The sequence below is a fragment of the Physcomitrium patens genome, chromosome 7 (genome assembly GCF_059467195.1).
Source record: "Physcomitrium patens ecotype Gransden chromosome 7, ASM5946719v1, whole genome shotgun sequence".
Taxonomy (NCBI): Eukaryota; Viridiplantae; Streptophyta; class Bryopsida; order Funariales; family Funariaceae; genus Physcomitrium; species Physcomitrium patens.
The window spans coordinates 1,809,825-1,836,211 of record NC_143416.1 but is presented as its reverse complement, the minus strand read 5'-3'; the positions used below and the strand labels follow the sequence as shown (position 1 = coordinate 1,836,211).

General features: G+C 35.9%; 3 protein-coding genes and 1 long non-coding RNA gene across 11 annotated transcripts; 3 read left to right on the top strand and 1 right to left on the bottom strand.

Moving 5' to 3' along the window:
- Positions 1–5,926: 5,926 nt before the first annotated feature.
- On the top strand, positions 5,927–10,125 carry LOC112285192 (lipid droplet phospholipase 1). 3 transcript variants are annotated; one of them, XM_090251658.1, is made up of 11 exons: positions 5,927–6,221; positions 6,778–6,840; positions 6,989–7,059; positions 7,236–7,347; positions 7,517–7,680; positions 7,872–8,035; positions 8,162–8,217; positions 8,482–8,534; positions 8,821–8,953; positions 9,176–9,273; positions 9,646–10,125. In XM_090251658.1, the coding sequence occupies exons 1-11, from the start codon at positions 6,206–6,208 to the stop codon at positions 9,736–9,738; spliced, it is 1,023 nt and encodes a 340-aa protein (XP_090107784.1). In that variant the 5' UTR covers positions 5,927–6,205; the 3' UTR covers positions 9,739–10,125. The 3 variants fall into 3 exon arrangements, with proteins under 3 accessions (XP_090107784.1, XP_024381592.1, XP_024381594.1); XM_024525824.3 differs by having other exon boundaries at positions 6,773–6,840; XM_024525826.3 differs by lacking the exon at positions 6,778–6,840.
- Positions 10,126–12,302: 2,177 nt separating this feature from the next.
- Positions 12,303–15,382, top strand: LOC112284546 (thioredoxin H-type). 5 transcript variants are annotated; one of them, XM_024524431.3, is made up of 6 exons: positions 12,303–12,613; positions 13,187–13,286; positions 13,615–13,712; positions 13,859–13,984; positions 14,289–14,425; positions 15,111–15,382. In XM_024524431.3, exons 2-6 carry the CDS (start codon positions 13,244–13,246, stop codon positions 15,127–15,129), a joined length of 423 nt encoding a protein of 140 aa, XP_024380199.1. In that variant the 5' UTR covers positions 12,303–12,613; positions 13,187–13,243; the 3' UTR covers positions 15,130–15,382. The 5 variants fall into 5 exon arrangements, with proteins under 5 accessions (XP_024380199.1, XP_073391177.1, XP_024380198.1 ...); XM_073535074.2 differs by lacking the exon at positions 12,303–12,613 and adding an exon at positions 12,722–12,861; XM_073535076.2 differs by lacking the exon at positions 13,187–13,286 and having other exon boundaries at positions 12,304–12,481.
- A 465-nt stretch (positions 15,383–15,847) lies between these two features.
- On the top strand, positions 15,848–18,244 carry LOC149988515 (uncharacterized). Its single transcript, XR_016504051.1, has 2 exons — positions 15,848–16,854; positions 17,029–18,244. It is a non-coding gene; the product is annotated as an uncharacterized LOC149988515 (long non-coding RNA).
- Positions 17,696–26,150, bottom strand: LOC112284745 (uncharacterized). Of its 2 annotated transcripts, none has more exons than XM_024524904.3 (3): positions 25,242–26,150; positions 23,458–23,829; positions 17,696–22,867 (listed from the first exon to the last, which is right to left on the bottom strand). In XM_024524904.3, exons 1-3 carry the CDS (start codon positions 25,338–25,340, stop codon positions 18,344–18,346), a joined length of 4,995 nt encoding a protein of 1,664 aa, XP_024380672.1. In that variant the 5' UTR covers positions 25,341–26,150; the 3' UTR covers positions 17,696–18,343. The 2 variants fall into 2 exon arrangements, with proteins under 2 accessions (XP_024380672.1, XP_090107783.1); XM_090251657.1 differs by lacking the exon at positions 25,242–26,150 and adding an exon at positions 24,390–25,219.
- Between the last annotated feature and the right edge of the window lie 237 nt (positions 26,151–26,387).

Genomic DNA, 26,387 nt, shown 5'->3' with positions numbered 1-26,387 from the left:
AGATAGCTCCTATATGCATTCATGAATATTGTATCCGCATCAATATATAAGATATTTTAACCTATTTTGGCAGTGCCTTGAGTCTACATCTCTTTTACATCAAATTCTTTATTACTGTCTAATTCTATAAGAAAAGATGGCATTTGTCTTTTTCTTGGTATATCTATTATCATGTATGATTCAAAAAGTAGCATATGGAATATAAGATAGATCTTCTTAGACTTTGGTAGGGATAATTAATATGTAATTGAATTAGTTTATTCATAAATAGAAATAATCTAAATTAAAGATAATCTGACTTGTCACAAAAATAAATAGTCTTAATATTATGATGAAGAAATCATACTTTAATGCCAACATAGTATTAAGGTTCTTCCTCATTGTAAAAATTTGTATTGGTATTTTATTGCTCTTAAACTTTAGTTTATTGTGCCTTCATTATTGTATATTATTTTAATAAATAATTTTTTATGTCTTCTATCATAGGATTATTAGCTTTTAGTAAGATAAAATTATCAAATTATAGATGACAAGCATAATTAGTATTAAAAGATAATTCTTGAATAGTAGAATATATTATATTATTAAAAATAAATGTTTTCAATGATAAATGAGATTTTTAATCATCTTGATGGTAATTGATGGTACATGTCAAATACTAATCAAATACTTGATTCATTTTTTTTTTGTTTATCAATTTGAGATTATATAGCCTAAGATAGTTTTAAGTCTACTTTTACCATCTTAATAAGAATTCTTCAAAATCTCAATAAAAATTGAATCTCTTGATTTGATATAATATTTCTTAGCAAGCTTTGTAAATATTATCAAGAAAGAATTTAGCTATTTTTTTACATGTGATAGTTTTTGTACAAAATATAAAATATGCCATCTTAATGAAACCATCTACTTTTACAGATATAAACTCATAAAAACTTGAGATTAGAAGATTTGTAATAAAATCCATAGAAATTTTTAATCATAGTTATTTTAGTTTAGATAGTGGTTAAAAAAGTCTATTAGGTCAATGACAAGGAGTTTTTAATCTTCAACAAAAATCACTTAATTTTACAATATTTTTAATTACTTTCTACTTAAGTGGCCATTAAAAATCTTTTGAGATTAATTCAAAGGTTTTTATTTTTTATTTTTTATTTAAAACATTCTATAACTAAAAAATTATAAAAGCCTGAAAAATATGTAATTATGCTTTATATTTTTTAACAAATAAGCATCTTTTAAAATGGAAAAGTTTTTTTTTTAATTCAAATTTAGAAGGATCCTAAGATTTAAAATAATTATTCTCAATATTATCCACAAAAAGATTTTAAGGCACACTTATTTGAACTTGATTAAATAAAAATTGACTTTATTATTTAAAGATGAAGTTTCTTTGACTTCAAAAAAATGTTTGTTTTTGATTAAAAGTTGTATCTTTTTATTTTGGTATAATATAAAAACATTTGGAAAGGGCATCTAAGAAACCTTATTATTTTTCTTTTATCAACAAGTGATATTAAATATAAATCTTGACAAAGACATGTGCCAACAAGTTTGAAAACCATTCAAAACTTATATTGATTTAAAATACTTTAGGTGCTTATGAACCATAAAAATAGTTGTTAAATTAGAAGTGCCTTCTAAATGATAGAAATTTTCTTTAAATTAATCTAGAATTACAACAAATTTTTCCTATTAATCTTATAATTTATCTCGACTACTATTTTTTTTTGAATAAAAAACTACAAGATAAATTTTTTCATTTTTATTTATTTGTAATAATACTAAATTCAAATAAAATTTGATGCATATATTTTTATAAAATATTTTTAAAAAATTTCAATTCAATATAAGATTAATATTGCAATAAAAATCATCTTTAAAGCTTCATATGATGCTTCAACTTCTATATTCCACTTAAATTTGTCTTCATAAGTTAAATGTGTAATTAGAGCTATGCTTTGAGAAAACAATTTGATAAAAATTTGATATTAATCAATAAATTTCAAAAAATTATTGAACATCTCTTATTATTTTTATAGAATCTTCTAATCTATGATAGTATAAAATTTCTAAAAATCCATCACAAGGCCATTATTTAAAATTATATATTCTAAGAAAGTACCTTAAATTATGTAAAATACACACTTTTCCAACTTAGTATATAATCATGTATCTTTAAGTTTTTTTTAACACACAAAAAACATAAAGTTCATATTTTTATATATTTTTAGAAAATATTAAAATATTTTCTAACTAATAAATAATAAAACCAACTAAAAATTCTTAAAAAACATCATGTATTAGATATTAAAGAAAGATTGGCTTATTTATATATCTAAAAGGCATCAAATTATATTCAAAATATCCATATTTAGTTTAAAATACAATCTTCAATTCATCTCTTTTTTAATATATACCTTATTGTATGTTATTAATTTTTTTATTTTTATATAAATAATTATTTAATTTAATTGATCAAAAAGTCCTTATATAAAAGATAGATAATACATATTTTTTATGATAAACTTGTTGAATTGTTGATAATCTTTACACATCCAAAGTAATTCATCTTTTTTTTCACAAACAACATATAAATTCTTGCTAGAACTTTTGAATAGCATATAAAGTTCTTGGTCAAGTTCTTATTAATATATTCCTTAATTGTGATAAGTTGTAGATTGATCTAAATGGCAGTTAAGCTCATTCTTGTAAATCAATCAAATAATAATAAAAACAATATTCTAGAATAATATCTATATTTTTTTCATCAAAAAGATCTTAATAATTTTCATAGTGACTTAGTATGTTATTTGGATTCTTTGCACCACTAGAAATAAGTTTGGCATAAATAACAAAAGATGATCCATTATTTGTAGCATATATAAAAACTTTGCTTCTATAAATATGAATTTGGTTGTATTAGAGTTATGACTTTTTATTTGATTAGCAAAAGTCTTAGTTATATTATAAAAAAATTGAAATTATGAAAAATCTAATCTATTCAAAGATTCTATTCTTTTTACTATAATATGCTATTATAGCAGTACAATTCAAAGATTCAACTATAATGGGAATTGTGCTGCTATAAAAATTCAAAGATTATATTCTTTCAGCTATAATATGCTTAAAATGATTAGATTAAAAGAAGATACAATAATATTAAATATGATTAAGTTCTTATAATCATTTGTGGCTATATTTAAAAGAATAATTTTATAAATAACATCTCTAGAAGATAATCATTTATGACTTCTATATGCATAAGCTTAGTTTTATTAAAGCTTATTATTTATTAAAAGTATTTTATATCTTTTAATAAATTTTTTATTTAAAAAATAAATTGTACCTCTTAAATCTAATAAGATAGAGACTTTGTAATTTTTAGGTTCTAAAAAAATATCAATTGTTAATGAAGGTGAAGATTTTAAGGAGAAAAAAAGACCTTTACTAGATGTTGTTGAAGATTATAGTAGCACAATTCCTATTATAGTTGGACAAACTCATTTCTTTGACATATTAATTTTTTTTAAAATCACGTTCATTATTTTGTCGTTGAATTGCTTCTTTAGACAATATTGAAAAATATATTTAAGTTTTCTACAATGTAATTATAGTCATTCTTGACAACATTGAGTCTTTTCTTGCTCAAGAAGAAAGTTAAAACAAATTGCATTAATTTAAATATCTACCACTTTAAAAAATATGTGCTAAAAAGGCATTATTATTTATATCGAATTGTAAAGACATTGAGGAACATTTGTATAATTTTAAGATCAAAATTCAAAAAATTAATTGTCATATTTTATAATAAAATCAATTGCTTGGCTCAATATTTAAAGTTTAAGTATTTTATATATGGATTTTAATTTTATCAAAAAACCTCCAAGCTATTGATCATGTCATTTAATAGCTTGGATCATATCATTCTAAAAAAGATGAAAACTATGGTAAAGTTGAACTTTAAAGCAATGTTCTAATAAATATAACTTATGATTTGGAAGTTGGATAGTTTTGAAGTTAAAGCTCAATGACAAGTTGTACTTAATTCATAAATTTTTGAAATTTTAATCTTGTACCATCAAACTTCTCAAATAAAGAAACTCTTGGTTTTCTAATACTTGTGGTGACACTTAAAAAATGTTCTACTAAAGGAGAAATAATATAATTTTTTGTAGATATTGAAGAAACTCCAATCATTTCTATATCTTCAATTTAAACTAATCTTGTTGTTTGTTGTGGTGGTGAATTGAATTAATGCATTGCAAGTATTAACTCCCTTATTTGTTCCAACATTTGTGCTATTGTACACTTCATTTCAACAAGCTCTCCTATAATAATATAAAAATGAATAAATAAAATATCTAATACTACTAAGGACAAGTAGAAGAGAGGACTTAAAAAAAAAAGAAAATTCTAAAAAAAAGATTAGTTTAAAAGTGGATAATTGTAATTTTTAATATGATTATGTATTATAAAAGAAAAGAATTAATCTAATTTTAATTAAGAAAAGACAAAGTTATAATATTGTAAGTATATTCTTGTTAATTTATCGAAGAGATGAATTACAAAAGAACCAAAGAATGAACATACTTTTATATCACTAGGAAAGAATAAACATCTATTGAAAGATAATTATAATATTAAAATTAGAGTGACTATTACCAAATATAAGAAAATTAGAGACTCTTGAAACAAGGCTAAGGATAAGAAAGGCATTGACGAGAGTGAAAAAGGCCTCACTCTTACCTTTGTATATATTATCAAACTAAAGAACTATGTGACAACGTTCTATAGGTTATTTAATATGTATCCATCTTGTAAGACATGTATCTAATTTGTAAGATAAGTTTTGAACATGTACACTACATGGCCAATTCATGCCACAAGTGACCAACATGTACCATATGTAGCTAATTTGTAAAATAAGTGGTCAACATATGCAACATATGGCCAACTTGTTGGCATAATTTTTAACCTATCAATTACCTACAAACTCTTCTAAAGTCAAATCTATGTCTATAAAGCTTTTAAGAAGCTTCTTCACAAGATATTATCAAATGTATCTATTATTACTTACTTCTATCTAGTTTTTTTTATCTTAATAATTACTAGTGTCAATATGTCTATCTGTGAAATATAATAGGTTGTAGAAGTAAGACTTTTACAAAGATACTATGTAAAATATTTGATTTTTTCTTTTTACAGATTACACTATATTCATTATCAACAAAGATTTAGTTTAAGTTCTTACAAAATTATTTCTTATAAATATGACATTTACAATAACAATCAATAAATCCTAAAAACAACTATTGAAGAATGTAATAAAAAATTTCAAAACCCTTGTATTTGCACATGGACACTTATATGTTGTCCTTCACAATGCACTTTTTCAAATACATTCATGTTTTTTTCCTACAAACAACAAAGCTAAAAAAGTATAGAAAAAGAAAAAGAAAAAATCCTAAATTTCTCTAAAGTAATTAGATTTATTTTTGTTATGAAATAAAATGAAAAAAAACAAACAGAAAAAAAACTAATAGCAACAAAACTACAAAAGCATATAATAGATACATGTATGTTTTGCCTTTTTTTTCCTTTCTTTAAGTAGATAAAGCAAGTGTTGTTGTTGTTGTTGTTGTTGTTTTTTGTTTTATTTTTTTTTTAAATTTAAGTTTTTTGACTAAGCAAGCAAAATTTTACGTGCTCAACGACACGGACTACCACAATTTCATGGATAGACACACACTTATACACACACGAAGCAAAGGAGGAATGCCTACGTGGCAGCACCGGGTCGCATCCAGCTTAACAGACGTGGCATCCATGGCAACGATGGTGCTATGGCGCCACTCCCCAGACTCTGACTCTCACTCCCTCCCACTCTCTCTCTGTCTCACTTGTATTATTATGCGAGCGTTATGTGGAGCCATGCCCTTGCCCTCTCCGAATTGCAGGAGAAGGAAGGAAGGAAGAGGAGAGGAGAGGAGACGGAGGGAGTGAGGAGACGGAGAGGAAATGGCAACGCACTCGCAGCCGGGATGCTTCTCCATGGTGCCCATCTCCGTCTCCTCTCGCTTCTCTCGTAAGTCTAGCCACCGAGGCGACGTTGAGGAGGCCGCAGAGGGCGAAACGAAACTCAGCTCGGTCTTGCGTGGAGGGAGAAGCGGTGTTAAGCCTGTGCATCTGGTTATTCTCGTGAATGGAATCGCTGGAAGGTAGATGATGATGATGACGATGATGGCACAATACATTTAGTCCCGGAGAAGCGTGGTTTCCATGTTTGATTGAGGGTTCTCCCTGTTGACTCTTGTGGTATTGGACAATACCTAGCTACTGCCGTGTTCATCTTCGCTACCCTCCTTTCGCAGTCTGTTGATTTCTGAGCTTGCAAATTGTGGGTGCAACTCTCGGTCGTTTTTCGTAGTCGCCAAGTGAGCTTGTGGGTTGCTGGAATTCATGGGTTAGGTTGAGCCTTGAGGTTTTTTAAAAAAATTTCTTACTTCTTTATAAATTCTTTTTTCTCTCCTGTAAATTCTTGTTCAAACTTACATGTATTCTAATGGGCGAATATTATAAATGGTGCGTTAGAAAATGCCTTCCAACGGTCCGTCTCCTCTCCTCATGTAAATTACTGCCCTAAACTGCACCCCGCGTTGTGAGCCTTCCGGCTACGGATTGGAATTTAGTTTGGGATGAGCACTCATTGCTCGTGATCTCCAAGAGTCCGCTGATCGATCAATGGGTTCGTTTGGGTTGATCGATGCAGTGCAGACAATTGGAAGTTCGCTGCGGAGCAGTTCAATAAGAAGCTTACGGACGAAGTAGTTGTTCACTGTTCGTATCTTTACCCGGTTCTACTTTCTTCAAGTTTTTTTTTTTTTTTTTTTTTTTTTTTTTTCTGGACATTCCTCTGCAAAATGAAGTGCCCTTAATCAGGTCCAATCTTTGTCTCGTTTTTTAAAATATTGGGAAATAACCACAGGCAGTTCGTCCAATTCCGCCTTTAAAACCTTCAATGGCGTTGATGTCATGGGGGAACGTTTGGCAGACGAGGTAGGATACCTGCACTCCATGCCTACTTTCTCGTGTAAGCTCTATCTTAAGAAGATTTAGGATACCAGGTTTTGGCAATAGGTTGCAGAGTCTATGAACTGGACTGTTGCTTATATTTGAAGATTTTGAAAGAGCTGCTGAGTCGTCCCATTGATTCATTGCACCTTAAATTGCAGGTCAGTGAAGTAGTTAAAAATAATCCTGGTGTATCTAAGGTGTCGTTTGTGGGCCACTCGCTCGGAGGCTTGACTTTACGATATGCCATTGGCAAATTGTATGATCCTCCAGGTGAGAAAGCTTTTGAATATCTCCGTTTCATTTGCTAATTCTACTCTTGCTAATCAGGATGATAGACTTAGTATTTCTTAGACACAACTGGTTACTAGAGGTTTTGTTGATGATAAAAGATGCAGAGTATGATTCAGAGAAAAGTAGTATTCGTGTGGCGCTCCTGCAGGTGGTCGTAGCGTTCGGCAAGAGAAATCAGAAAGCTCTACCACCAACAGTGAAAAAGGAAGGATCAAGGGTATCACTCAATCGCATGCTACCATTGCAGGGCTAGAACCAATTAACTTTATCACACTGGCAACGCCTCATTTGGGGTGTAGAGGAAACCAATATGTAAGCCTTTTTCTCTTCTTCTTCTTTTTCTTCTTCTCTCTCTTTCTTTCTCTCTTGCCTTTCTTCTTTCTTAACTTTTGCTTCTATTGACATACTTTTGGCTTGTAAATCAATGAGATGTAATCCTGGCGGCCATTATACAACTATTTTGAAGATAGAGAATTTGATCGACCTGCTGTGTTGCTGAGCAGTTGCCTTTTCTGTTTGGATTTGCTGCGCTTGAGACCATAGCTCCCCTTGTTTCACATTGGTTCATAGGAAATACTGGGAAGCACTTATTTCTGTCTGACGGCGACAAAGATAAGAAGCCTCTTCTGCAGCGTATGGTTACAGATTGTGATGAGGGGAAGTTTCTGTGAGTACATCTTAATTTGAACGCTTTATTTCTCAACTCTGTTTTTTTGAAATTTTGAAATATACTCGAAAATGCTGATTTTAGGATTCGTGAATTGAAGTCTAGTTTCGATCTATACTTCTACAGATCAGCATTGAAATCTTTTAAGAAAAGGTCAGCGTATGCAAACGTCTGCGGAGATCGTATCCATTTTAAAGATATTACTCAAAGAACTGAGTAATTCTTCCAAAGAATTATATTTTGAGCGAGTGTCTCGGAGTGAGTTCGTTCTATTCAATGGTAAGGTCCATTATTGAGTATCTTCTATATCAAGCTTTGACCAATAAAAACTAGTTAGGACCAACAATGTTTTAGTATTTGCAATTATGTGTTGCAAACTTCGTTTTTTTTCTTTTTTGGTCAGAAATTACTCTTTTGAAATGAATTATGCCTTAACTATCTCAAAGGTATGGTCGGTTGGCGCACAGCATCAATTCGCAAAGCAGCAGAAATGCCGGATGTACGTCACAATCGTTTAAAAGCCTCACTTAATTTTAGCGGAAACATTTATTTATTTGTTTGTTTTTGCTGTTTTCTGCTGCTTTCTTTTTCACTTTCCCGGTCCAGTTGCATGACATCTGATGTGAATCTTAGATGGTGGTGTTTACTATAGGAGGGATGAACTACTTCTCCACTGCCTCGTGAAGGTGTTCGTTCCAATCACGCCTTGCTGCTCCTATTCGCCTTTTCTTTGAAACCCTCCTCCCTCTTTTCTTTTCATATTGATGTGATTAATGTCTTGACAGCCTTTACACGAGGGGCTTGATTCGAAATACTCACATGTTGTTCGGGAGGAAGATGTGCCGGTTGTAGCGAAGGGCTCTTCTGAAAACCAGAACAGCAAACCCGAAGAAATATCTGCTTGTGACGCTGCCGAAGGTGAGCTCTTTGAAACGTAGAGGCTACTCGTGCTAGGATTCTCAAAGCTCGTCACTGTTATATCCGACCACTCAATTAGCAGATTTTGCAAAGCACGAAGCTCACCTATTGATGTGTCCTACTGAAGCCCGTGATGACGTTTTAAGCCTTTGGGGGAAACTTAAGCCGAGAAATTTCCCATGATCGGAGAAGAGGGGATCATTTTGCTGTTTGTTGGTGCAGAGGAAATGGTAGCTGGCCTTCAACAAGTCCCATGGTGGAGAGTTGATGTCAGTTTCTCGAAAGCTAAGGCTACTTATCAGGCTCACAACCTAATCCAGGTATTGATCTCACTCCATATTTCTGATGAAAGACCTGAAAGCCTCCCCATAATTCCTAACTTCATAAAGCATCTTTTCGAATCCAAAATGAATCACTTGGACAAAGGAAAAAGGTTCTGTGGTAGTCTCTCTGGCTTCCATCTTGGAGTCACCCACTATACACTATCCAGCCGTCAAAGCAAGCCCTCCTCAATTGCCTCACTCTCCTCCGCAACTTAATATGAGCAAAGTAATATAACTTCGGAATCATGTACCTTCTCTAAGGATAAACAGTGAGTCCCTCGTCTATTGATCCAGGTCGGTCTACAATCTTATTTCACATCCCAACATCGGTACTCTTGTTGAATTTTTGTTTCTCCTCTCTTTCTGCAGGTGAAAACTGCTTCAGCACATGGCGAAGGAGCAGATGTCATTGAACATATCATCGACAAACATTTCTCCGAGTATCTAGTCAGAGACACTTGATACCTAAAAATCAATCCACCAGTTTTAGGGTAACTATCACCCTAAAACATCTGGGGAACATCAAAAGATAGTCCCTGCAGGCAAATTCAACTCCCAACTTGGACTCTTGACTGGTTACATTCTGTTTTTCCTTCAGTTCTTCTTCTTCGTTATTTTTTATTGCTACTATTATTACTATTATTTTTCTTCTACTACTGTAGCTGGTCTACTCTCTGGCTAGAGTTTTGAATGCGAATAGCTCCGAAGGGGCTTCTATGACAATGAAATTTAGATATCAAATGTCTCTGACAGTTCCGAGGGCTACCTTTGCTGCTAGAGTTTTGGTTCTTGTTCTGTACTGAAATACACTCTCTAAAGAAGTAATATGATCATATAATTTAAACCTGACATACATGAACATGAAGATTTGGCAATGTCATGTGGGGGCATTGGGTGTTGGAAAGAACAGTTGCTTTCATGACTATTTTATCTTAATACAATTTTTTCAATTTTATAATAATTATTAATGTTGTATGCGCATTTGTGTTTTTTAGAGTATATCGTTAATAGTGATTTCCTCTAAATGATTTCAGAATGTCATTTGCTACTCTTTTTACGTAACAAAATAGAACATTAAAACACATTAATTTTTGATAAAAAATTGTGTTCATTGTTTAAGTTGACATCAAACTTTATGATTGGTTAGTGTAGAAATGAAGATAAAGAAATAGTGAAAACGTAGGATTCTTTACATAAAGTCTATTGTCATAAGAATTGGCTCATGTGACAATTGTTGAATTTATAAGAATCAAAATATAATAAACTAATTTATAGTAGTTATTTATTCGAGAAAGAAAAAATTGCAATTATTAGTATAAGTATAGGATTCATTTGATTTGAAACATGCACGTGTACTGATTCAAGATTTCATCTTTATTCCTTTTAATAAAAAAAGGAATTGAGTTGACAGTAAAAATAACTATGTGAAATCCATAATTAAAAGTAATAACATGACTTAGCTTATTTAGCTTTAAGGCTATTTATCATGCCCACTTGTAAAGAATCCTAAGTTTTTATTACTTATTTATTTTCATTTCTAAAACTAGCCAATCATTAAGTCTATTGTCAAAGGATATAAAAAGCGCTAAGGTTGTTGCTTCATCAACACAAAGGGAGGACTTAAACAATTAAGGTTAGCAATCTATTCTAAGCCAAAACTAAGAAAACCTTACAGTCAACAACAATTGATTTCAAATTGATACTTTGTAGACTTTGCTAGCTTAACAAATTAGTACTTTATGAAAATTAAATGAATCAATAAAATTATCATTGAAAATTAAGAATAAATATATTTCTTAATAAATTTTATCTTCATTCTCCTATTTTTTTAATACTAAAAAAACAAATTGTTACGAAAATTTTAATATGTATACATAAATATATATATATATATATATATATATATATTTATTATTTTGCTTATATATAATGAATATATAAATCGCTATGTATTAAATAATGCTCTACTTCTACCACTAATTATTATGTTACTATTGAAATAAACCAAGGGTTGTCAAAGTAAATTAAAGTATCATCTTAATAATAGTAAGAGATATTTGCAAGTGTTCATCAATCTGAATGTCCATACATCCATCTGTATGTTCATCTAGATTATATGGCTTTTAATTAAAACTCTATATACAACTATAATATGTTACTTTCTAAGTAAATCAAACGGTCCCAATGCTAGTGTATATATTATTATAGTTTTATGATCTGCAACAAGTGATTACATCAACACAATTCAACAAAATGACAGAATTTTAATAATACTTTTTTATTAGAAGTTTCAAAATTTTAAACCTCCAAATATTTTTTCATAGTTGAGATTTTTATTATGACATAATAAGTTAAAGATAAATTATTATTTTTATTATTATTTTCTTATTTTTAAATTTTTTTGATAAAATTTTAGTTTTTAAACATAGTGATTTTAAATAAGGTATTGATTTCAATTTTTTGTATATGTACATAAATAGAAAATATTGTATTATTCTAATTTAAAACTAAAATATTGTACCATTATAACACTTTATAATAAATAATTATGTGTCATAAAATAGATTGTACAAAAAGTAATGAAACAATGTAGCCAAAAAAGTAAGTGCATGTATTAGTTCGGAATATTTAAATACATTTTATGATATGTTCGCTTTATATATTATTAAATTATCCTATCATGACTATAAAAATGACCACAATTTTATTGTGTATATATGTACACATGTTTACATACATAGTAGAATTTAAAATGGTGATACAATAATCAAATCAAAACAACAACAACAATAACAACAAAAGCAACAACACATATGAGCATGGATTTATACATAATATAGCCAAATGAGATCTTCACATAATTTTTATCTTACAAAAGTGCTCAAAATGCAAACTATGTCTCAAAGAAAGGACATAAATCATATATATATATATATATATATATACATATATATGAATATATACATATCTAATTTTGAACATAAGAATGAGATAACAAAAGGTATATATATATATATATATATATATATATATCAATATTATAAAAAAATCAAATAAAAGTATCCTCGGTTTGATTCTGAGTTTTCATTTTTGTGATTATTCAATAACAATTCACAAAAATTGGACAAAAAATTAGGTTGTATAGAAATCTCATGTTGTTTTGTTGGTGATTAAATCGCACTAATCATAATTATATTTTTCAATTGTAAGTTTTTCATTACGGCCAACCCAATTGTCGAATCCGATGCCTCTACGGCTATGCCTTCTATAGTTGTAGATGATGCTAAAACCTCCACTCCACTCACTGAATCATCAACATCAGTTGCACTAGTTGATGGTAAGAAAAATATTAAAATAACAAAGGATCTTAAATTTTTATTTTTAATTATAACAACCAATACTCAAATTTAAGTATGTTAAGTAAAATTCGAAATTCTTGTGTATTAAATGTATTTGAAAGTTCCAAAAAAAAACTTTGCTGGGTTAAAGATGGTAAATGTGTTAGGAAAAATATAGGAATTAATAGATATCATAATAAACCAATGATATTAAAAAATATACTCTTGAAAATATAAATTTAGTTGGGTAAGTTGAAAACCAATAAAATGTCATTTGTATAATTTATCCTCCAAGTCTTGGTATGAAATTCTTGAATTGAAATCTATGACTAATTTGAGTTGATGAAAGTTATTCTATGATAAATTTGCATTATTGAAGTAATTTACTCATAAAATTGTGTTATTTGAAACATACTTATAATCAATAATAGAAGAACGATTCTTGAAATTGAACAAGCATATGGGTTAATTTACAGAATTTATGGAGGAAAGAAATATGAGTTTAGATTACTTTGGTTTTTATTTTTAATTTACTGAAAGAAATTCATTTCTAAATCATAGTATTGGTTCAGTGTAAGTTGCAACCATTACAGGGTCTTAAAACGTGGTAGAATACATTGAGAGTGATAATGTTGCAAGACTTTTCCACATGGTTTCTGAATAATATTAAAGGTTTGATATTATAGATTATTTATGTCATTTTGATGAACTCGTTTAACCTTTTTTTTTCTTTTTTTTCTTTTTTTTTTACAAGAATATTTTATTTGAAATAAATTTTCTTAAAAACATGTTATTAAAATCTAGACCTTAGACATGTTATTAAAAAGTTTACATCAAGGAAAAATTCGGAAGTTGAAGTTATTTTCTGAATCACTTTGTAATTGGTTTGATATTTAAAAAATTATTTTCACGTTTAAAAAAGTGAATAAAATAACATAAAATAACATTGACAACTTAAGTGTACATTGGCATTTTTACATTGAAACTATACATTGTGTAGATCCTAAAATGGCTGAGGACCACGGAAGTTGTACAATAATAACAAATAAGAGCCATTGGCAAGCAAAACTTGATGATGCACAAAGTCGTCAAAAAATTGTAAATAACAAAAAGGAAACAAAACATGATCTTAAATATATATATATATATATATATATATATATCTATACTAAAAAATAAATATGTTACTTATAATATCATGTCTATCAATAAATTTTATGTTTTATTATTATTGAAAATTATAGGTAGTTGTTGATTTCAACGCAAGTTGGTGTGGACCATGCCGTCTCATGGGTCCAATTTTTGTAGAGCTCAGCAAAAAGTATGAAAACAATTTCATCTTTCTCAAAGTTGACGTTGATGAAGTATTGGTATATATTCAACCATAATGAAATTTATTCTGTTTTTTGTATACTATAAATATAGGTCTAAAATTTTCATTCATCATGTAAAAATATCACGAACATGATTTTAAAGTCAATAAAAGTATACATAGGCTAAATTAGTGTAAATGCTTCTCAATGTGATATTTATTTAATTTTGAGATATTTCAAAAATTAAAATAAGTCACATATATATATATATATATATATATATATATGTTTTTTTTCTGAAGCCAATATTTTAAGTTTTTAAACCCATTCAAACAACAATGAATTTTGTCTTTCTGTAAAGGAAGTAACAAATGATTGGGAGATTCGTGCAATGCCAACATTTTTATTTATCAAAGACGGTAAAGAAATAGACAAAATTGTTGGAGCAAATAAAGATGAATTGCAGAAAAAAGCTCAATTCTATGCCAGTAATCAATCGTAAGTTTTGAATTTCTTCATTCACAATACTCCTCTTTACTGTGCTATTCATCAGATTTTGAGTAAAATGGTTTTGTTTCTAGAATGATATAAGAGCAGGATTAAATGAATTTATTACAGTTACTACAAAACATAGTTATATGTTTGAATGGATTTGATTATGGCTTTTGGGTATCACTTTACAAAAAAACTAATATTGTAGCAAATTTGTGTGATAAATCTTAAGAGTATTAGAATGTAAAATATTCAAGAATTTAAGTGGTTGTGGAAGTATGATTTTTTTTCTGGAAAGCTATATGTTGTTGTGTAGGAAGTGGGAGGATTAAATTACTGATCAACTAATATTTTAAAGACCTAATTCATAAGCATTGTGCCATGAAAACGAATAATAATACAATGATAAAATGATATCATAAACTTAATAATAAAATTCATACAAATAACATATATTTGAATCAACAAAAGGATTAACTTTAAAAATATAAACCTTGAATTTATTCAAAATGTTAAATCAGCAATTTTATAAAAGCTCAGAAGAGTTTTATATATAAAATCAATGGCTAAAATTTCAGTAAATTAAATTGTTAAATTTCAATGTAAAATTTAAATTAATAAAAAGTAAATAGGTTGGTAATATTATATGTGTTTGATTATGTTGTAACATTTATTTTGATTGTTTGTGTAGTGGGTTACCTCAATCCTAAGGCTTCAATCAATAAATTGTCTTGGAGTTGTATTTCAAGCATAATATTTGAGAATACAAATATATTAAATGGTATTGAAGTGAAAAAAATCAAGATTTCATAAAAAGAAAAAATAACAAACAAACAAACAAACAAACAAATAAATAAACAAACAGAGAAAATACGAATTTTTTTTCTTATTATTTTAATTCTCAAATTTTCAAATTTTCTTTGTAAAATCATACTTAAAATGTGAAATTTCCTTGATTGTAAATATTTTATTTATTTCATTACATAATTCATTTTGAAATCAAATTGTCAGAAACAGAAACATTTAGCAAAAAATACTTGAATATTATATTTTAAGTGTTTTAAATTTACAAAAAAAAAAAAAAAAAAAAAAAAAAACTGTTAAAGATCATCAGATGGCAGTAGGATTTTTAAAATTTAAAAAGACTTTCATATTATTTATCTAGAAAATTTTAATATTCACATGAAAAAATTCATTGTAAGAATATAATAATTTTCCTACCTAAAGATAAAGTAACAATATATATTTTTTTCTTTTCTTTTTAATTATTTGTATGTATCACTTATATTGACACAATCTTGCTCTAATTGGATTATTACATAATATATATATATATATATATATATATAGAATAATTTTATATAGTTTTTTTGACACTTAAAAACATAATATTTACCACAATTTATATATATATATTTTTTAGTATTAAATTCACCATACTACATTTAAATTAATGTATAATCACAATTGTAAACATCCATGTTTTTGCTAAATCATACTAATTAGTAAAAAAAATAGAAAATTGTTAATGTTACATCCCTAATTGGTATCACTACACCCCACATGACTTCTATACAATTTCATCTATCAGAGTAGGCGAGATTTACTTACTCTGATATCACATGTAACGGTACCTCGCTGTAGGGCACCTTCACTCATCTAAAAACCCCACCAAGGCAACGTTAGACTCCTTACATGAACAACATTGCAAAAACGACTAACTCTCTTCACGCAATCCATTGGGTCCATCTGATTCCAAGCTCAGAAGAATGAGCTATGGCCCCAAAGCACAAAACTCCCTTGGGGGTGCACGACACCAATCCCCATTGGGTCACCATCCAAGGCCGCCACAATGCTCTTTGCATCGAGTTGCCCTTACTAGATGTCACGACTTTCGTCGCCTTGTGTTGTGCCTTTCCTTGAAGAGACATGCTGCCACCCTTGGGCTGTCTCTTCTTAGGGCAAGGTCATCATCTAATGCTACTTGCTAGGGTGTGCTGAGGAGATTCACTCTTCGCTTCAATCACTTCCTATGCTTAGCTAGTCACTCTTTACTAGAGTGGTCTAGAGACGGGTCTTGGTTGCCTCTTTGGCACCCAAAACCTAAGAGTATTTAATGGATCCCTTGACTACCTTCATACCTCCACGTGAAGGTTACCTCGAGTCGAGGAAGATGGCCCTCCCATCCTCTCTTTTTGCCACCACGCCTTAAGTGTCCCCTTGGGCATTGAGAAGCTCTTATCTCATAGACGACTTTTGCCAATGTAAGGGTCTGACTCTTGAGACCCTTACATCCTCCCCTATTTCGAGGAGGTGAAAGTCTTCATTGACATTGTGGTTTTTTTTTAAGGCATCATCATACTATGAGGAGTGGAACTAATTCATTTTTTTCCTCAGGTGCCTTAGCACAATCTGCACCCTTAATCCCAGGCAATGTGAGGACTCTCTTCTCTGCCCGGTCTTTCTTTTATCCTTGAAATTTTAGGATTTTCATAATAATATTGATAATGAGATGGGATGCTACCCCCTTCTTACGTTCTTGTGCCTTTTGCCCTCAACTTTTCCACCAGTTTCCTTCAACAAATAGTTCTGAAAGCCCACCTCTCCAGTTGTAGGTCATAGGAGCTTGCACTCTTGCAAGACTTACCTCAACCGTTGAATATACAAAAAATGCACTTCTACTCTTAAGGCACTTTTGGCAATCCAATATTCAATTCCAATATTGATCCAAAATAAGAATAAATTATATATATATATATATAGATTGTGATTTTGGCAGCCAGCTAAAATTTTAAAACGAAACAAAACAAAAACATGCAACAATAACAAAACTTTAAACTAAATGAACATTTTGTTTTTTAAAAAAACAACTCACAATTTGTTTTTTCATGAAATATTCATTCACACTCAACCACCACCCTTTCTTATAACAAAGAATGAAAAAAATATACGAAAAAAAAACATATTATTAACTAAATGTCTACAAGCAAGTCAAAATAATGTAATGTGTAGCTCTGACAATATGTTGTGAGAATTGAAGCAATAATGATGGAGGATATTCTCAAGACCTCTTGAATGTCTTCATGTAAGAAAGTAAGAAATGTAAGTAAAGCCCCATAGATCACAATCACTGAGGTAGTAAGAATGGGCGTGGAGCCCATTCGTAGGTGTCCGAAGTGGAGTATTCACCACAGAAGTGGTCATCAAAACAGGTGATTAGAACGGGCATGCGGGCATAAGGTTGCAAGGAGAAATTGAGATTGCGAGGACGCAGGATAACAAACCAAAAATTGTCAGATGGTGACCATACTCTTTCACAGATACACAAACCATGACTGGATATCATCAAAGCATGACTATCAGGAGAATGCAACCATGATAATATGGTCCTGGACTTAGGATACTACACATACTTAGGAAACTAGTGATACTCTAGGACCAGATCTAGGCAACTACAGATACAGATAATAAAAAAAACTGCCCTGGGGGCTCTAACCGACGGATATTAACAAATTGTTCTGTCAGAGCAGAAGGGCCACACAACGTCCCCGAGAGTGAAGAGCGACGAAGACGCCATCCCCAAGACATGCTTGGTTAATAAAGGCCATGTGCTCACGTCTCTTTCTGACCCAATTTTTATGTCCTAAAATCAAGAACTGTCAGTTCTCATGCCAAATGTCATCAAACTGTCGATTTGATCGAAGTCCAAGCTCGTACTTAATTCGCCCAATAGCTTGCCATCTTGCCAGGTTGAAAAGAACTAGAAAGAGGTGTCCTTCGGTGAAAGAGAAGGTCACGAACTGCTCACCATTAGGCTAAGTTGGAGTCGTTCACAAAAAAAATTGCCTGGCGGACTCCACTGGGTGTCAGAGCTGTCCCAGGTTGACTGTACACAAATAACAAATACTCATGTATATATAACAATCACCGCCACGTTGATTGCTTATATATTCCTACCCCTGAGTGGAGGTTCCATCCCCCCTCCGGTTCCTTCCGCTTCACAGCTGGAGGGAGCCCGGGGTTGTTTGCTACTTGAGCAAGAGTGGCGCTCAAATCTGTGAACGCTGGCGCCCCTGGATGCAGCGGCGGCAATCTTCCGTGCATGCCTTCCTCTCTTGTGCTCTCACTCTCACCAGCCTCTGGACCTGAGTTCAAGTCCAAGCTTAGTCTGCTCCAACCATGATCCGTCCCCACGTTTGTCATGGGACCCATCTCTGCCATGCCCATCAGATACGACGAGGTCATTGTCCCAGGATTGACCAAGGGCTGTGAACCCATCGATGGAATAGGAAGCAAATTAGGCATTTCACCAAATGGCATGGACGTCGCTGGAAAAGCAGTCGACGATGGATGAAAACTTGGAGAGTTTCCGAACATTGAATAGGGCCCATAAGACACTCCAAAAGGCATCCGCTCCGATCCAGGGTACACCACGGCAGGGGTTGCAGACCCTAAACCACCAGCCCCGAACATTTCCCCACTGGCACCACCTCCTCCAGGAGCTGGGGCTGACGGAGGGCCAGCGCCAGTGTTGGTATTCAAAAATGGATGGGGGACAACCGCATTAGCAACTGAATACCCCGAGTCCAAAGGCCTGCTAGAAAGAAAAGGGGGAAGAGCACCCCCAGGATTACCGTTGCCAGGGCCCGCTGAGAACGTCCATGGTGATAGGCTCATTGTGTCCCCACCCATCCTCAGACCCGTTAGTGTCATTGCCGAGGGCCCTACGTTACCAGCTGGAGGTTTTCTCGACATAAAAGGGTGCACAGCAGTCTCCTCACCCCCACTCTCCTCCAAGGATGGCCCGTCATTTAGATCGAAATCCATAGGCCTTCTCGCAGGTTGCGGTGGAGGTTGGGATTGCGGTTGCGTTGTGCTATTGTTGCTGCGCGCTGATGATCCTAGTCCTTCCATAGTTCCTCGCGGGTCCACAAACAAAGGCACGCAATTTTCTTCGCTGTCATCCATCCGATTCAAATCCAAGTCCAAGGTAGGACGCATGCTCCCTTGCCCATTCGCTGGAGGGGCTTGCCCTTGGCTGCTTCGTAAAGGTCCACTACCACCATTGGAAAGAGGGTACGCTGAACTAGAACTCTCTGGTTTCAGAGATGCCACACGTGAACTCTCTGGCTTTACACAAGTCAAACCAGACACCAAGCTTGATGGTACAGAATTGCTATGCAAAGACATACCCAACACTGAACCCTGAGAGGACAAAGTGGTGGCAGAAATCCCTGCCTCGTGTGTCACCCTTTCGTCCGCCACATTCAAATCAAATTCTAAAAGAGGTCTGGCCCGTTTTTGCATAATAGTCGTCATGGCGAGATTCGCATCCGAGGCTATGCTTTCTCCGTTGGAATTAAGCCTCTCTGGTGTACGACGAGGCTCTGCTGGACGGAATGCACTGGTAGCAGCTGAACCTTTCCAGCAATGGTCCCCTTTATTCCTCAAAGGGCTCGCTGGAGGAATAAATGCTCCTTTGGTGGCAGCAAGAACAGCAATAGGTGCAGCAACTCCACTTGCTGAGGCTCCAGAAGCTATGGGATGAACCAAAATAGGAGGCATTGAAACGGTCAAGGTGGTAGCATCGTTTTGAGGACTGTCTTCTCCCGTAAAACCCTCGTTCAAATCAAAAACCGGGCGTTCGGCCACCTCACTCCCTCCCACGCCAGTTTCGCTGGGACCACAGCTTTCTCCGGCTTGCTGCGGTGTATTTGGGTTAACTCCCCTTGAGTCTTGTTGGCTGTTTTCCAGCGCCATGTGTGATTCTTGTGCTTTCGGTGAAGAGCTGGGAGCAGTAACACTCCTCTGCCCAGCGTTTGGTGCATCCAGCTCGTGACCCTCAACTAAACCAGATCCTACAGCAGCCTCCGCAACCTCACCCTTTCTCTGCTCCGTATCTTCTCTAGTATCATCGAAATGCATTCGCACGTTTCTGTCTGAATAACGCTGATCCTGAGGAATAGTTTTAGTATTTTTCACATTGTCAAGCACCACAGAGGATATCCTATCCCTACCAGGCGCATCCCCAACACTCGACTCTCTAGTCTCAGTACCAGGAGAAATCCCCACTGGCCTAGTTTCATGCGCATCTCTGTCCAACAGTGAGCTAGATACGGGTTTTCCATACTTTTCCATCTGCTCTACCTCATCTGCAGCCTGTCTAGCGACTTCGAGGACATCCTCCTCCGGGAACCCAAGGTCCGCTATTCGATGCACATCAGAGTCGCCTCTCCTTCCAAATAACTGGCCTACTTCTTGTCCTCTCTTTCTCCCCGGCCTCTCATCCATCAGATGCTCTACAGAAGGAACTCCAAAGGAAGACCTGTAATCTCCCAATCCAATACCATTGCAGAGTTCAATAGCTGACTTGGCCACTTTCGAGTGAGTACGTGACAACCCCCTTTCACCAGTTCGTGTTCCAAATTTAATACTAAGTTGTCCATCAAAACCAATAGGCTTACTCTCCAAGTCATTTATATCTTTCACTTTATGCTCTTTCAAATAAGGATGTTCCACCGTCAACTTGGCATTGACGTTGTCCATTCGTAGTCCTTCTCCATTGGCAGAATCTCTACGCAGATTATGCCTTTCCGCACTCTTTTCAGTTCCAGCAGACTGCTCAAGTGTATGACTGGTAACCTGCTGCTCCTTTCGATCACTTTTTCCATCTCCATGACCAACACTTGGAGAAGGCTCGTGCTCTGCGAAGCTTTGCAATACCCCAGTCTCTTCATGCTTCGTCCTCTGGGCAGTGGGGTCAACCCGCATGTCTGCCTGACCTGTACTATCAACAGTGTGAAAAAATTCTCCCCCAGACTCCTCGGCAGCTGCTGCAACGGTAGCTAGCAAGCCCATGGCCCCTTCAGTAGTATCCATAGGAGTGGATCTTGACGGCCTTGCTGAGGAATTTGGATTCTCTGCGGCTTCAACTTGTTGCGACTTATCAAAATTAGCGGGTGTTTGACGTTCCGACGCACTCGGAGACGAGCTTCTGCTAACATGCCCTTCACCTGCTCCTCCGCTCGACGGTGCGGGACTACGCGCTGAATTTGGTATTCTCACAATAAGGCGCTGCTGAGACCCTCCAGATTCCACATCCTTTTCTGCACCTCCAACTGGACTGCCTACCTTCTCAGTAGCCGAGTTCTTATTCCAGACAGCAGCTTTATCAGAACTAGTCTCCTTGTAACCGCCTGGGGGATTTGCCCCAGGTTGTCCCAAGCTCGGCAGCCCTGTACCACCACTACCACCTTTTCCAGGGATCACAACTCCATTCTTAGCTTCGTCTTTCCATACTGTGGCAGCACCCTTTTCGACCCCACTAGCCAAAGAATGTCCATTACTAAGAGAATGACTCGAGCAGCTGCTTTTCTCCTCCTTTGCCATATCTGCATGCACATCAGAACCGTAATTCCCTGCAGGAAGTTTGGCGCTAGTATCTTTAACAGCAGGTAAAAGAGGAGAACCAGCTTTCCCTGACCCTTCTGTGGTTTTTGCAGAACTGTCGCCGTTGACTGGCCCATTCTGTACGGGTTTCGTATTACCTGAGGTGGCCGCAGCATTTTTCACGGTTCCCTCGAGAGGAACCCCCGAATCCTTACCTGACGAAGTGTGGACCGGCTCAGATTGTGACAGCTTGTATGACCAAATTCCGTTCCCTCCGCCCGGTTTTGATTCCCCTGACAGCTTCATTTCTGTATCCACACGCTTCTTCCAAACATCTACCAGTTTTCTAGCTTTTTTCTGGATTTCCAGATTTTTATGACCTCGTAAGTGGTTCACTGATTTACCGACGACACATGTTTTCAACGCTTTTAGATCTACAGGGAGCTTGTCCAGGGCTCGAAGAAGGCCTAGCAGCAACTCCTCAACACCCTTGTCACCTTCCCTCGGACTACCGGCATCTCCTGCTTTGCCTTTGTGAGCTTCCTGTAGCCATTCGTCAAGTAACCGTAATCCTCCTAAATGTAAGAACAGGCTGAGGCACTCGTCTTTCTCTGTGGCAGCAATTATATTTGCTAGCTTGGTACGACGACCACTGATATCTGCGACTTTCTTGTTGCCATCATTTTGATCTTGTTGCATAAGCTGGACTAAACATTCCACACCAGTTAAATCTGCCAGACCCCCATCCTTGTCCAGGTTGCTTATAATCTCTTCCGGCTTCATGCTGCGCTCACGCTTCAAGGGACTGCCCTCTGCATCCTCCAGCTTCACATTCCGTTCCCGTTTAGTGAGGTCCACGTTTTGATCAGATCGTTCCCGCTTCTTGCATTTTCCGGCTGCGGAGTAAGAACCATTTTGCGCAGATTCGCTTACCCCTTTCAAGAGCTGGACTGTTGTCGATCCTGACAGATTTCTTGGTGAAGGACCCCCTGCCTGTGTAGCTGCCTGCATCTCCAGCTTTGTCCTATCCAAGAGTTCATCTACCTCCTCCTGATGTTCCTGAGGGTAACATAAAGTATCTGGGTGTATGAGATAAACGTTGGAACTGCCAGGGTGTAGATAATTAGAAGAATCCAGGAGAAAGACAATTTCCAGATACGTCGGGAAAACAACGTTTAACAGGTGGCCTCTGATAGCTGATATGGCCATTACATATTCGGTCACATATCTAACCAACGAGGTGAGACAGACAATCAGGAAATCTGGGACACATAGCAGAAAACCTAAGGAGCAGACTCGCCAATTAAATAAATAAATAAATAAATAATAATAATAATAAAACACACACACACACACACACATCGAGACACATATAGACAGGTCGACAAGCACCTGTATCAATGGGTGGTCAATCAAACAAAATAAGCCCCAGGTCAAGCCATCGACACATGAATTCTCCTGAAGGTACTATAACGTGCTCAATGTGCGACTTTACATTTTTTTTTCTTATTCTTTTATGTAAATGTAGGTATAGGTGCGCCTGCCAAGAAGCAGGCACCTCTTGGGAAGACATAGAGATAGGCAATCCTACTTTAAACACCTGTCCTTTACAACATTGATCATCTTGCGAAGTCAAACATAGAACTCACATTGGTATAATCTTGATCCGAGAGCCAATATAAACGCCTGTTTGTAGTATCGTAGACTCTTCGGCAGATGAATCCAAAAGAAACTCCGGCGGGTAATTCAATTCCTTCTCGTAAAAATGCGACTTTACAGGGATGAAGCAGCGTCGTTTCTGGAATAACATCCCTATGAAAAGAGTAGAATATTTCGTTTGGCTCTGCCTCCAGCACCGATCCTTTCGCCAACTTCAAGTCCTTCTCTCGATACAACCAATTAACAGTCAATTTTACTTGGTCAACTGCCTCTGAAGTCACCTTACGTAAAATCCCAATAAACGGCTGATCACTCCCTGCCTGGAAGAGTGCGCAATCTCCAACGTTGAGAGCTCTTCCGTCCTGCAATATCACTATACTATGTCATGGGTATACTTTAACTTGACCAGTGGGACCCCAACTTGCGTAAATACTGCAAAATCAGGGCATGTGGCAAACCAATGTCTAGGTAGATAGATTTTCACAACCAATGCTCCCTACACAATGACATCGATACCAGCAGAGGAGTACGTCCTCGGGGCTAGGACCCAATTTCTACCATTCATGACGTAGTATATCTAACTAAATTTTGTGAAATAGCAGCAAAAAGTGCTGGGAAAAGGCTTCAGCATCTGTGTACTCCGACAAAAGAGCGACATCTTACGATAGAATTAAATAAGTGATAAACACTGCAATGGGAAAATACTCCTCCGCAGTGGGAACAAATAATTCGTGCCTAGGTCTTCAGAGTCGTGACAAAAACCATTGCATCTCTTACGACAAGTAAGAAAAACAAACAAATCAAGAACAAGAACAATAGGCTACACCCATTCTCTACGCATAAACACGATCTAAACAAGTGAAACAAAACTACGTTTCCTACACAAACTTTCAAGTGGATTACGAACACGTATGTCACTTACTGAGGTGATGTAGCATACAAAAACTTAACAGTTGTAGAAGTCTGAAAACGCGGCGTAAGAAACTTAAACAGACTAACAGAGTTGATTGCATTTGCTTCACCCAGAAATGAAGACAAACTTAAAAGATGGACTGGAGCACATTCCAAGGACAAGAGCTTGGGCAAAACAGGCACACAAATAGAAACACCTTACTAACTAAATTTCCTTTACAGTTAAAGCCTCTCTGAAGTAGAAAGGAAACAACGAAGCTCTACCGCGAAGGAAACGCAAAAAAAGTCAAAGTTTCCCCTTACGAACATAATAACAGTGCTTTAAAAGGCCAGGAGCAACCACGGCGACTGTTGCCAAAGAGACGTTTGCCTCTGGCGAGACAAGTTCTTACTGGCGAGAATGGAGCCACGCTTCTATAAACAAGAAAGTTACGGAAGTTGAGTGAAGACAAGACAACACAGAGGGCCAGATCCACAGCAGACTACAACTTGTCCATCAAGCAACATCTATTCGATGCGAGCCAAAAGCATAGTGCCCTTGGAAAGCACTGTACTCCTTGGTTCGAGCAAAAACAGACGACACGAGCATAACGTGCGAGCGACTAACGACACATAACGAAGAGTCTTATCTGTGTATGTGTGTGTGTGTGTCTGTGTGAATATGCGCAGGCACGACTTGACATAAGCCCCGCCGTACAACTCGGTGATGTGCAGATGCTGCTGCACCCACTGACCCGACCATCACGACGAAAATTCCCCGTCTCTACATGTGACTGCGAAACAAACACTTGCTCGAATGCTCGTGCCCTCAGCGAACCATACGGATGGAAGGACGGAGTTTGTAAGAGTAGCAAGTAGCAACCTTATTGAAAACTCTCTGGTCGGCAGGGTTCCCAACAGATGAACGTTGTGAGGGGGGAGACCACATGTGCTTCCTCTCCTCGTTTTGAGGCTCATGCATGACATTTCCTCCCTTGATCTTAAACCCGTCGATCTCAATAACACCGTTTTCCTCACCTCTACTCACCACCCCTCGCGCGCTCTCTCTCGCCTCCAACTTTTGAAACTTCCTCTATATCCTCTTCTACTCTTTCCAGTTTCTAGGCCCTCAGAACTACCTCCCACCGCATCTAGGCAGTAGCCACCAACCTCTACCACCGAAATCAACCCCAGGCCAACGCCACCACCACCCCCACCCACGGCGTCAATGGCCGAAACCCTCTACTCTCATCACACTCCTCGCACGCGATACCACCCTCACAGCAAGCTGCGCGCGGCAGGCTCCACCATACCGCAGCACAGTCCCACTCCACTCTCAGATCCGCGCCGGCACAACGCCCCCCGCTGCCGTTGCTACCATAACCTACCAACAAGCGCCTGCAACCCGTGCTAACAACGACGCGCAACAGCAACAAACTCGCACGTTTCTCTACAACTAGCACCTTGAGCGAGGCGGAGCGACCCTAGCGGCGAGGGCGGGAGGGTTGAGGGAGGAGGAGAGGGAACGCCATAGCCAAACAGAGACAGAAAGAGAGAAGAAGGAGAGAAAAAGAGAAGAGGAAGAGGGAGAGAGGGCGAGAGAGAGGAGAGAGAGAACTGGGGGGAGGAGGGGGGTAGAGTAGGATAGAGCGAGAGAGACGTCAAGGCCTCAAAGAGTGCTGGTGGTGCTAGTGGTGTTGGTAAAGGAGGAAAGGGACGAGGAGGAGAAGGGAAAGAAAAAGACAGACAGACAGAAAAAGAGAGAGAGTGGGAGAGAGGAAGAAGAGAGGAGGAGGTGACCAAACTTGCAGAAGGCAGCAAGCAGCAGCCAGAGAGCGAAGAAGGCAACCCCCCCCCCCCTCACAAGAGATGTGACGGGGTCGGGCCGGACACCCGGTTCCTCTCCCTCCCTCCCTCCTCTTCTGCACCCGGCCCGCGATCCGGAGCGCGAGGGTGGGTAAGGCAGCCAAACCAGGGTGGTGGGTGCACTGCTGCGTCCCTCCCTCCCTGCGAGAGCGAGCGAGCGAGA

What these genes read in the sequence shown, in the direction of transcription:
- LOC112285192 (XM_024525824.3), top strand. Translation starts at nt 6,022, where the DNA reads ATGGCAACGCACTCGCAGCCGGGATGCTTCTCCATGGTGCCCATCTCC. An exon ending in TGTGATGAGGGGAAGTTTCT is followed by an intron (nt 8,036 to 8,161) that starts GTGAGTACATCT and finishes ATACTTCTACAG; the next exon opens with ATCAGCATTGAAATCTTTTA. An exon ending in TGCAAACGTCTGCGGAGATC is followed by an intron (nt 8,218 to 8,481) that starts GTATCCATTTTA and finishes ACTATCTCAAAG; the next exon opens with GTATGGTCGGTTGGCGCACA.
- LOC112284745 (XM_024524904.3), bottom strand. Translation starts at nt 25,340, where the DNA reads ATGCATGAGCCTCAAAACGAGGAGAGGAAGCACATGTGGTCTCCCCCC. An exon ending in ACCAGAGAGTTTTCAATAAG is followed by an intron (nt 23,830 to 25,241) that starts GTTGCTACTTGC and finishes GTGATATTGCAG; the next exon opens with GACGGAAGAGCTCTCAACGT. An exon ending in CGGATCAAGATTATACCAAT is followed by an intron (nt 22,868 to 23,457) that starts GTGAGTTCTATG and finishes TGTTACCCTCAG; the next exon opens with GAACATCAGGAGGAGGTAGA.
- LOC112284546 (XM_024524430.3), top strand. Translation starts at nt 12,535, where the DNA reads ATGCCTTCTATAGTTGTAGATGATGCTAAAACCTCCACTCCACTCACT. An exon ending in ATCAGTTGCACTAGTTGATG is followed by an intron (nt 12,614 to 13,614) that starts GTAAGAAAAATA and finishes TACATTGTGTAG; the next exon opens with ATCCTAAAATGGCTGAGGAC. An exon ending in TTGACGTTGATGAAGTATTG is followed by an intron (nt 13,985 to 14,288) that starts GTATATATTCAA and finishes CTTTCTGTAAAG; the next exon opens with GAAGTAACAAATGATTGGGA.